This window comes from Equus quagga, chromosome 3 (genome assembly GCF_021613505.1).
Source record: "Equus quagga isolate Etosha38 chromosome 3, UCLA_HA_Equagga_1.0, whole genome shotgun sequence".
Taxonomy (NCBI): Eukaryota; Metazoa; Chordata; class Mammalia; order Perissodactyla; family Equidae; genus Equus; species Equus quagga.
Genome location: NC_060269.1, coordinates 141,730,687 through 141,743,278, shown reverse-complemented (window position 1 = coordinate 141,743,278; position 12,592 = coordinate 141,730,687). Strand labels below are relative to the sequence as shown.

The 12,592-nt window shown below is 33.9% G+C and overlaps 1 protein-coding gene across 2 annotated transcripts in view; it reads right to left on the bottom strand.

The window, feature by feature from the left end:
* The window catches only part of LCORL (ligand dependent nuclear receptor corepressor like), a 150,855-nt gene that overhangs the window by 16,712 nt on the left and 121,551 nt on the right, over positions 1 to 12,592 (bottom strand). For both annotated transcript variants that reach the window (XM_046655816.1, XM_046655817.1), the window contains exon 7: positions 5,354 to 10,173. In XM_046655816.1, coding sequence (XP_046511772.1) covers positions 5,354 to 10,173 — 4,820 coding nt within the window. The remainder of the gene's footprint in view (positions 1 to 5,353; positions 10,174 to 12,592) is intronic.

The following is a 12,592-nucleotide window of genomic DNA, read 5'->3' as shown; positions in this document are numbered from 1 at the left end:
ACACATCTTGGGGGAATAGATGGGATGTTTCTTGGAATACATCACTGGAATGCTTGTGTAGCAAACTAGATTAAGGTAACTGTGAATCATCTGGAAATGTTTTTCTATCAAAACGAAATTTAGAAAATCATGTCTATGCTTCATAGTTTCTGTGTTAAATAATAATTATGATGCAGAATAACGGCACATGAAGAAACTCTAACTCTAAATTTTATTTTAAAATGTTAAGGATATTCTGTGCCAAGTGTTGCCTCAACGACACAAATTTAAAAGAACATTTTGAATTAGGACTCAAAAAATGTGGTAAAATGTTCATAAGCAGGAGCAGAGGAGGATGCACCGTTAGTCTCAGTTTCAGGTAGAGGAAGGATATATTAATTAAAAATCACCCATCAGTTATACACCTGTGTGAAAACCAGAATTCAGAATGGAAAAAACGCGTATTCAGTCATTTTTGAGGATAGATGACAAAACAGGAGAAGCTGACAAACTGAACTTTTTTCAGTCATCTCAGAATCCAATTCAAAGTGTCAACGTGAATTCTGAATTTTTGCGGGAAAATGTAACATTTCAGGATGAGTACTATGAGTTACAGTAGCTGCAAGTCCACAGTAGCTTATTCGAGTCTGCAAACTTCCCCAGAGCTGTACACAGTTTTTTTTACATCCAAATATCTATCAATTAGGCACACATTTGCTTTGGGATCTCAGAAGACACTGATATTAAAAAGGTCTATATCAGTATTTTCAATAGTCATATTCCATTTTAGGCCATTATCACTTCAAAAATCATCTTTTACAACTGGCCCTTCACAGACCCCCTTTTGCCTCCTCCTCAAATCCATGTTGTGTGCTACTATTAGAAAAGACACTCTAGAACCAAACTTGGATCATATAAGTTTCTCACAATTCACAGAATTAATTCTTGGCTTGATCTCTTTGTCTTTCTGTTATACTCACTTGGCGAACCCAAGTACTGTGAAGTCTAAGGACCCAGCTTTCTCCAAACTTACATTCTTGCAGCTGAGGTACATCACAAAGCTGTTCAATCCTGTTATTTCTTGAGTCAGTCTTTCAAGCCTTGTCCACCTTGCTCAAAACGCACCATAATACTCTTAGATTACCTCTCGATTCATAGACAATAGACTCTAATGTCCTCACCATTCTGCCCATGAACTTATAAACTGATTCGCATCCCCATGTATTTTTCCCACTATTCTCATGCTTTAAGAGAGAAGTGCCTCTTCTGGCCAAGACCAATCTCTCTAGTGATGCCCCAAAATATCCAATAATCAATTCAGGGGTTTCACTTCATTTCTACTGCTTGCCATCTCATTTTTGTATCTTCAACTTTTCATTTTCTACTGGCTTCTTCCCACTGGCATCTACATTTTTTTTTTTTTTTAATTTGCCTTCAACCAGGCTTCCTCTCACTACCTCCCTATCTCCTCTTCAATCATAGTCATTCATAGTTTTCTCTGCTAATTTTCCTCATTTCCTCTTCCTGCATTGACTCAATCATGATTTCTGGCCCTATTAGCCCATCAGAACCACTCTCTCCCAAATCACTAAAATAACATCTTGTGCTATATTCAATGGAAATGTTTTAAGGCTTAACTGACCTCTTACCAACAGTTTACCTGTTGTTTTCTCCCTTCTTAAAATACTTTTCCTGGCTTTCCTCTGACCTCCTGACTCCTTCATCAGTCTCCTTCTGTATACATCTTTTCCTTTCTTCATATCTTTGGGACTCTGAGACCCTAGGCTCTTCCCATTTTACATTGAGCAATCTCTTCGACTCTCATGGCTTCAATTATTTGCTGACTCCCAAATCTTTATCTCCAGCTCAGACCTCTCTCCTTAACAGACCCATATCAACTAATTGCTCCTTTTCTTGGATATTCCACTAGGTACTTCAAATTGCCTATGTCTAAAACTGAGGTTTTTTTTTTTGAGGAAGATTAGCCCTGAACTAACATCTGCTGCCAATCCTCCTCTTTTTGCTAAGGAAGACTAGCCCTGAGCTAATATTCGTGCCCATCTTCCTCTATTTTATGTGGGACACCTGCCACAGCGTGGCTTGACAAGCAGTGCATAGGTCTGCACCTGGGATCCGAACCAGCGAACCCCAGGCTGCTGAAGCAGAATGTGCAACCTAACCGCTGCACCATCGGCCAGCCCGAGTATTCCTTTATATCCCAGCAAATGTTACTATCATTTACCCGGATGTTCAAGCCAAAAACCTGGATGTTATCCTTTATTCCTCTACCCTCTAGGACATATTGATTCTACTTCATAAATCTCTCTCAAATACAGCTATTATTCTTCAGTGCTGCCACTACTGGGCTCAAAACATTTTTTTCATTAACTGATGTGAATCTCACAATTTGGGCTATGCGTCCCTCAGTAGCTTTACCTTTTGCCATTTTTCCATCCACTCCTGCTCCATCCTTAATTCTATTTTATGCCTCTGCTATATGCACTAAATTGCTCAGTGTTCCAAAAAAGCCTGCTCAATTCGCTACCCAAATTTTCCGTGCAGTTTGCTTAGCCTGAAATACTCCTCTCCCGACTTCTAATACTTTGGCATCCTTCAAGTCTCAGTTTAGATGTGACTATGTAGGAATCCTTGCCTAATTCTCTAAACATGGGTTCAATCTGGCTTCTATGTGCTTCTACAATCCACATCTCTCCTCATCACAGCATTCATCTTTCTACTGGAACTGCCTGTTCACAATCATCCCCCATGAGATGACAGGCTCCACGAGAGCACAAACCATCACTTTAGCCATTATATCCCCTGAACACATCTAATATCCCACTTAAACATAAAGACACTCTATTTATTGAATAAATAAATGATGTAGGTCTTGCTTTCTCACTTAGATGGAAAGGGAACTTTCTGAACCTTCTACAGTGCCTAAAAGCATATGGTAGGCATTCATTACTTGTTGAACTAAGAATAGGTTAGAATTGCATTTCTTCTTCTTCCTTTCCATGTCTACAGTTGATACACAGCAGTACAAATGTAGTAAAATGTAAAATTTAAAACTCTATGTATTAAACTATATCTAGACAAGCACTGTTGAAATGTACAAAAACAAGATATTCGTGGTAGAAGCAAAGCTTTTCATCAATAGAAACACTCTATAATTCATTATATACATTGCTCTAGGAATTTTTCTAGAAAAGTCCTGTTGTTAAAACTCTCTCTCAAGTCTCCAGTCACTAATTATTCTATGAAGAAGAAAAACACACATAAAAAATAATGAATTTTTAGCATCATTTCCAAAAAGGCAAAAAAAAAGTATGGAATACCAAGAATAATGAGAAAAAAAAAACACCTTAAGAAACATTTAAAAATCAGATAAATATAACAAATATTGCTATAAATACAACTTTGTAAAAATAATGTCCTTGCTGATTGATTTTTAAAAAAAGAATGTTAAAAAATAAAGAAGGAAAGTTATCAGTAAAAGATAAATAAAACTTTAAGCAGAGCAGGAAATAGTACTAGCAATTTTAAAACGAGAAAAGGTGAAAAACAACTCAATATGATACTAAAAGTTTTTTAAATATCACAAAAGGATTTTGAAGTTAAATTTGAAAAAGTAATAATTAGGCATCTTCCATCTTACTTTTCTAGGGAGATCTCATATTTAGTGAGATGAAGAATTATATTAAATTTTATATTTATACCTTAGGAAGATACAATGGTCAAGAAGTTGGAAGGACAAAATACGGTTCTGTTGTAAAATAAGTTAATGCAAACTACCTTTGGTAAACTCTAAGAGCATGAAATGAGGATGGTATAAAGAATTAAAAATGAAACACTGCACTTTATTGTCCATTCATGACAATCTTTTAAAAATGTGTGTGTATATTTTTAAGTGAATTATAAGTTTTTGACTTTTAAATCACTATCAGGCTTCTTCCCTCTTTTTTCCTGACATATTATTTGTTATAATGTTATTTTTAGTTATCCTGCGGGCAAGAAACACAGGGCATTATTTTTAGATTTCATTCATCTTTCATAACGGAGACTCTAATTTCACCACCTTTAAAATTTTAATCACTGCACATTACATATTACTGAAATAGGTATTTTAAAGTTATTCAGTTAAATAATTGAATTTTACAGGCCATAATAATCATCTAACCTATTAAAATTCGAGTTTAACTACTGTTTTTAATATTTTAATAAGACTGATATTTTTCTTTGCTTTTAAAAAAGTTTTAACAAAAGTACAAAAATAAAACCATCAACACCTCTCCAACCCCCTAAAAAACTTCTCTAAAATATAGTGTAACAATGCAACCATATGATATTATCCGTCTATTTCCAAATGTAACCTGGCAATCTTTCATGTCAGGGAAGTAATCGGTCAGAACCATCACACTCCTACCTATCCTGAATTGTCTAGCACTTACCAATAAGCAGAGTTGGAACTGGCTATGTTGGCAGCTATGGTACTCATTCTATGTTGCTGGCTTCTAAGGGGAAGAGTCTCCCTGAGGCATCAATGTCAGGTCAGTATAACCGAGTAAGGCGCATAATTGCTTGCTAAAGTAATTTTGGTTACTCTCTGAATTTACTATTACCTTAAAATTACCTGCATATGACTTCCTCCCTTGCTAGGCTACGGATTATCTCTGGAAAGAAATTCTCATCTTTACAGCTGTGGAATCTAGTTCAACTGTCTGATAGGAAAAAAACTATTAAACAAGTTTGCTGATTTATTGAAAAAAATGTCTTGTTCCTTCACACTCTTTAAATAGGCAGGGTCTTAAAGTGGTTCCCAAAGCAGTACCAAAGGGCCTAACAAACGTAACTGTGAACATGAGACTGACAGCCTAGGACTATGACATATGTTATAGTCTCTATCAACTTAGCAAGAAGACAGTTCTTTGCTTCTTTCCACATGGTTCTAAAGTTATTAATTTATCAAGCAAAAAACATATATTAGCTTGTAGTGTAGTAGTTAAGTTTTACATAGTTACTTGGGCATATTTACCTGTCAGAGTGTTTTATTTTATATTAGATCTATCAAATGCAAAAGCAGATAATGTAACTTTTACATTAATGATATATGTTTAGAAGCTTTCTCTGTCTCTACCAAATGTATTTTAATTTGCTTGAAACCTTGGACACATCAAGGTGTGGGGAAGTGCACTGGTACATTTAGCAGCACCTAATTTCATGAGTTTCAGACTAGGTGCCAAGAAATGAGGTCATCCAAATATTTGGGGAATAAATTAAAACTAAACCAACTGTTCCTTTTCCACCCATTATTCTCATACTTGACTCAAGGCACCTACAATGAAACTTTAAAATTAAGTAGAGAAAAACTTACCTAGTTGGGATTTTGAATAATAGTTTGCCATTTGTCCACTGTTGCAAGACTGTCGTTTATGTCTTTTTGTTGACATTTCTGTGGTCTTCCATGGTGGTCTTTTTCTTTTGTTCAATTTGCTAAGAACTTCGGAACTATCAGAAGGATTCTTGTCATAGTTAATACATTTATTTAATTTACTATTGTCAAGTTGGTCAGGAAATTTTTCAGTTGAAGGACTATTTGCTTTAGCATTTTCTATTTCTTTAGATTGCTTTTTGAAAGAATTTTGCCTAGCAGAATGGGATCTTAAGGTAAAGCGCCTCGATTCTTCTATATGAGTCTGACGATTATTTCCACTGTCAATAGATTCAGGAGAGTAAATTATTGTATTTAACTTAAAAGTATTTCTGTGTTCAAGATAGTTGATCTTCCTCAAAAATATTCTACAATCTTTTAAGGTTTTTGATCTCCAATTATTTGAACATACATTTCCTAGTCTTAGTCCCTTTTCAAAATCTTTTTGACTGTAATTTGTTCCATTCTCCTTTGCTTCTGACTTAAATTTATTCTCTAATCTAGCATGTGTTTTGAAGTCAGACATTGCCACCCTTTGTTGCAAAAAGTCATCCCTGATCTCAGGTGGTAAAATAAACTGATTATCTACTGTGTTTTTTCCTTGGAGTGGGATGTCAGCATTTGTTCCCCCCTCAGTCTTATTTAAAAATTGGTTCTGGCAGAAAAATCTCAAGTTCCTCCTTTTGGAGATCCAATCCACTGTTCCTTGGTTGAGCAGTTTCCCCTCTCTTCTCCACCTTTCATGCTGCAACCTCTTAAACTCAGTTCTTTTTAATCTAGCTAGTGTTAAATTATTCTTCACATTTAAGATTGGAGAACTAACCATTTTATGCAGTATATGCAACTTCCCTGCTGATTTTGAAGGAGAAGATAGTGCAAATTTTTTAAAGTGCTTTCTGAAGGGGCTGGTACTAAAATCAGAATATTTGGTCCTTAATTTAATTCCTCTGGTATTTATTACTTCCAAAGGGTTTCGAGCATTTGCTTTTCTAACTAGTGAAAGAGACTGTGTTTCTGTTGTTTGCATAAACCAGGTACAGAGTTCATTTAAATCATACTTTTTCCGAAAAAGCATTTTTACAGGTGAAACTTCAAGTTCTAAAAGACAGGTTTCCAAAGGGTTTGCTATTTTGAAACTATCCTTGTCAATGTGTTCTCTTCTTTTATGAACACAATTTTCAGCTTCATCTCCACTCACTTGCACCCAAGCATTTGTTATTTGCTCAAATCTATTGTTTAATTCTTCTAATAAGGAATCATTGGAAGTAGAAGCAGCCCACCATCTGAGCAAAGGGTTTGATGAAATGATGGGGTCCAAGGATACTTCAGAAATGGGTAGTAACTTATCTTCCAAACACCTTTTTGCATTCCTTGAATTTCTAGCTCCTGGGGCACACTTGGAAGCTATTTTTATCCTTGACTGCCTATGTTTTTCCTTCTGACTTTTACCTTTCTGCAAATGGAGTTTATATGATTTATGGAGCAGAGCATTTCTATAAATTAGTGAGCTAGAAGATGCTAATGAATGTAAGAAATGCAGAGATGGTTTCCTATTCCTAATAGAATGTCTCAATGGTATAGTAGCAACCATGCTTTTTGATCCCTTCTTAAATATGTCAGTTTCCGTGTGCCTTGTATCGATCTTCTTGCATTGGTGATCATACTTTTCTTCAGGCAGCTTTTTTTCTAATATATTCTCTTGTTCTAAAGGAGGTAAGCAGCTGCTAATACTTACTTCTCTCTCCTGAGGTGAAATTCTGTTAATAGTCACAGATATGCCAGAGATTTTCACTTTTGCAGGTCTACCAGGCTTCCTAATTATTGCCAAAGGCTTCTGATTTGGTCGAGTGATGTTCTTGGAAAGTTGAGGTATCACAGATTTGTTCTTGATAGGTCTGACATATTCAAAGCCAGACCCCAAGATCTCACTTTCAGTAGTCAAACTGGAAACAGCATTAATTCTTTCACCCGAGTCAATTTCGTATTCTCTAATATTTCTGAGACCACTATATTCAGCTGGAAAATCAGCAACATTATTGTTTAAAGACATAACATTGCTTATGTTTACACTCCCTTCAGAAACATGTCTTTTAGTTCTTCTTGACCTTCCATAAATAACAGTAACTGTAATACTCTTCTTATAAATACCTTCTTTTACTTCTGATATGAGAGATTCTGGGCTTTTCTTTCTAGCACTGAAGGACTCATTTTGGCAAATAGTGATGTCTGTTTGATCAGTTTTAGGTTTTGGTGGTCTTCCAATTGGCCGCTTAATCTGTTTCACAACCTGGGGACCTATTTTCTTAGGTCTACCTGGTTTTCTTTTAAAAGATGAATCAACAGCACTGCTTGAGTTTTCCTTAGGTTCTTCTTGTGTCTTATCATTATTCATATCATCTATAAACATTGCACAGGATTCTGCAGTTTCTTTTGCACAATTACATTTTAGTTCTCCCTGTAGAGTGTCACAATCATTAAGACCAGAACTATAATTTTCCAAGTTACCATTTGAGATATCCTTATTTGTTTCTGGTTTTTTTTCAATTACATGATGAGTTGGATGTTTTTCAGAAGGAAGATCAATATTTGATTCAGAAGTACCAACTGAAGTTAAAGTATATTTGACTCCTTCACTGCTTTTAACCTCAGATAACAACATAAGTTTGATAGGACTAGAATAGTTGGAAAAAGAGCTCTCAATGGCTTCATATTTTGTTGGTACACCTTCAACACTGGAAATCAGGCTACTAGTATCTAAAATAGATGACTTTTTCAAATTACCAAGTTTTTTGTTATTCAAATCTATTGTAGGTATATGACTGCTTCTAATCAAGTTGCTGGATGCTACAACAGCTTTTGATAAACTCTGCTCTTTGCATGTCATTCTGCTTACAGTAAGAGTCATATTTCTACCAGGATTTTGATCTTTACCATCAATTTCTATCAACTTCTTGGGTGCTTTAAATCCTTCTGATAACGACTGGTTATTCCAAGACTTTTTGGCCATATTTATTGTATCCTCCAAACGCTCCACAACTACTTGTAAATTAGAATTCATTGCAATTTTATTTAGATCTATATTGTGTGGGCTTTCAACCTGAATGTTTTTCACTGGATCCTTTTTTTTTGTAGATCCAGAAACTTTTTTGGCCTTAGGGGAGTTTTTGAAAATATAATTATTTGTTACGTATATAGAATACCACCCTGGAGGCACAATATTCCGTTTAGCCCTACTCAAAAGTCCTGGAACATCACTTTTCAAAGGAGTTTGAGTAGTCTCTAATTTTGGGTTCTCCTTATGATTTTGCAAAAAAATTTTTCCAGCTGCAGATTTCTCCTGTGATTTTCGTATGCTCGTTTTCTCATGAGAAGTTGTCTTAAAGCTTTCTGAAAAAGCATCAAAAGCGAAGTTAGTTTCTAAACTATGAAGAGGTAGTTGCAATGATTGTAATGTATCATCTGGTGAAAACGATGTTTCTGCATGACTGTTTTCTTGAAGGCTTCTAGAATTTTGTAAAGGTGATTGGCAATGATAGAATTCTTCTTTGTCCATTGAAGATATCTCACCATTGCACATCAATTTCCTTGAATTTTTTTCAGTGTATTTTTTCCTTATAAAATTTTCATCAAGACTAGCAAGTTCTCTTTTTATCTGTAAAGACTGCCTTCTAAACATGGGTGAATCAGGAGAGTTGTGCATTGCAAATAAAGTTTCTTGACGTTTTCGAAATCTTGTCTGAATAATTTTATTTTCTACCTTTTTATCATGTTGACTAAGTAATTCCATAAAACTGTAATCACTGGCCTTTGCATTATGCAAGAGAGAGGTTATTAAATCTCTCAATTTTAAATCATTATCAGTATTACAATCACTGCTAGATAATTTTATAAGGTTTGTCATATCTGTGGTTTCTATTGATTTTAATTTTTCATTAATACGATCCATTAAATCTTGAAAAATTACAGTAGTTTCCCCTTTTTCATGATTTGTAGTACAATTATTGCTGTCTTCCAAGAGTGAAGAATCTGAGTTACCGAATTTCTCAGTTTTATGTATTTTACTTTCGCGGTCACCCTTGTCATTGCTTACTTCTGCTGGTGTGAGAGATGGAGGCTGGTTCATGTTTGCTTCAAGTCTGTTATTTTCTAAGGCTGAAAGCTCTGAGATGACGTCTTTCAATTTTTCAAATCCTTCAGTCTGTACAGGTGATAATGGTGGAGGTGAGGGACTTCGAGATCTACAAACGTCTTTAAGACTGACTGAAACGTCACATACTTCCCTTGATGGAAGAGGAGTGTGAAAGCCTGGTTTTGTAGAGTGAATGTTTGGTAAGAGTCCAGAACAGCACCTGTGAGAATGATAACTGTTTCCAATTCCTCTACTCACTACTGTCTTAATGTGTTCAACAGTTACAGTTTGGCAAGATAAACAATGTAAATCTTTAATACAGACTGGCAGAGGCATAAAACCAGGGCTTTTTCTTTCATTTTGTAAACACCCTCTTTCTGCCAGTCTATATTCACAACTACAGAACAGACCAAGTAAATCATCTTCACTCAGGGGCTTTTGAGATTCTGAAGACACAGTATATGACGTATTACAACAACAAAGAGAAGCAGCATTCTGCTCTTGGACTAGAAATTTCAACATAGCCAAAACTTGTTGCTGGTGATGTATGCACAAAGATTCCAAAACTTTGCTTAATGCTGATTTTCTTTTTTCCATTTTAGTAGCTTCCTCTGACTTTGGATCAACAGTTGAACTAAAAATAAAAATCAAACAAAAAATGAATTACAGCAAAAAAACCAATATTATACGGAGTTATAATTTTAACAGAGTTTGAACAAAAGATATCTTGATATTGCTGGTCCTAACTCCTGGAGAGCTGTAATAATGACATCTTGATTATTGTTTAGCAAAAATATAACGAAGCACTGATGATAATTAATTCCCTATGACAATGTATTAGAGTCAAAGTAAAGCTCTAGTTTTGCAATAGAAAAGCTGATAATTATAGATATGATTATATTCACAGATTGCTAATGTTTACTGCTTTGTATATATTAAGAATATTTAATGGGAAGTGCTTCAGAAGGACTTAAAATTTTTGTAAAGTAGGCTTTTTAAAAGTTATTTTGATAATTATCAGTTCATACTAGCACAAATAAAAATAAGAAGTAGGAGAAAATCTTTCTTATCTTTATTTAGAAGTTTTTTTTCATGGTAGTAAAAATAAAATTATTAATAAGAGAGAGCTCTACACAGTCCCAAGGATGATTACGGAATTTAGATTTCATATAAATAACAGAATGTCTTTTCTAAGATTAAGCTGCAGGCATTTTAACCTAATAAGAAAATTAAAAATTTAAGCTATTTAAAAATAGAACCTATTTTTAATTGATTTTAAATACTAAAGTAATTACATCAAAACTACAGGCATTACTTACCTAATTATTTAATTTCAAATGCTGGAAAATGTCCCACTGCAGAAATTAATATATATCTAACTTTAACTAAGACCCAGGATTACTTAGCAACCAAGGTAGAAGGCTACAAAAAATTTTTTTAATCCAATACCAGCAGCAAGAAGAATAAAATATATTAAAAGAATTCTGTTTCAGAAAAGTATCTATTCAAATTAAACATATCACCAAACTCTGTACATGAAAATAGCCTCCCACTACTGATTTCTTCTATTTCTTGTTGTTAGTAGTTCCTGGTTTGCAGAAATTTTATTTAGGGTTGGAATTGGGATATGCTGATTATGAAGTGCTACAGAAGATAGTATTTTGTTTAAATAAAGGGTTATTGCATTCATGTATTTTAAAAATTAAAGGGTTTTTCTTTTAAAATGAAAAGTGAAATTAACTTTTTTATTTTGCTCCCTAAAACTGGCTTGTTTCTCAGATAAGTATGCAATATTTTATCTACATTTTATAAAAAATTATGTTGAGTAACCAAAACACCAAAATAAATTTTGAACATTAGATCAAAATTTTTCTAGAAAAAAAGATAATTTTACCAGATTCAACCAATGTTTCACTAAAACTAGCACGTGATTTGACATAAAGCAGCTATCAACCAAAGTGAGAAGAGAGATGAAATTACAATCAAATGTTTTGAGTCCACTGCTGCCTCTAAACACATGAAGACAGGACATAACCCCAGTATCCTTTCTTTTCTGAAAATAATATTTTTGTAAATTTTATCATGCTTGGGAGTGCAAAATGATGGAACTGACTCCCAAGATTCACTATTAGATAATTAAAAAACTACATGTAGAGAACAAAGGCAGGAAGAAATGTTAACTATCAAAAATGAAGATATAAGCAAATTATGCTCTTTTCCAGCAAATTAAAAATATAGTTTTCACATAAGCAAAAGAAAACCCAAAAAAGTTCTGACAGATGCACTTTAACAGTTTCTTTAAAGTTATGTTATGGCCTAATAACCTATCTGTGACTAAGTATTTAAAGAGAGATTTTATGTTTCTCAGAAAAATACATTGCACTTTATTTTAAAGATTGATATACACTTTCATAACAGTATCTAAAATGCTCAAATGCTTTTTTCTGTTAGCAAAGTCAAGTATAAAGTAGAAATAACTGAAATAACTAGTGTTAACTATTCAGAAAACCTCTGCAAGATTTTTCTCTCTCTTCTGACAAGGAAGTTTATAGTTTAAAAGAGTTTTTTATTCAGTTTGCTAATGGAATTCCAAAAATATCACAGTGGCCAGTAATTTCCATCTAATGCTCTATGAAGAATAGCTTAGCGAAGTTACTAATTCAATATTCACGTGTTAGATTATATCTGATATATACATATCAGATATTAGATAACTAAATTCTCAAATTATAAAACCCCACAATATGCCTACTTGGCTTCAAACTTCTTCTTTTCCACATTTCTTGCATGTTAGAACCTCAAATAAAAACCTAAATATGAGTAAATAATAGTTGAATACACATAAGTCTCTAATCTAGAATATATTCTCAAGTGATCATATAAATGTTCTAAAATTGCATATTCTATAGCTCCCTTGTTTTCAATGCTAAAAATTTTTCTAACCTTTTCCTATTTGATTTATAAACCAAAACATCCTGCCTATTTTTTCCATGTTACTATCCATTCTGCCCATTAAAAGTTTTGTTGATGAAATAGTTCTTTGGAGAAAGTCA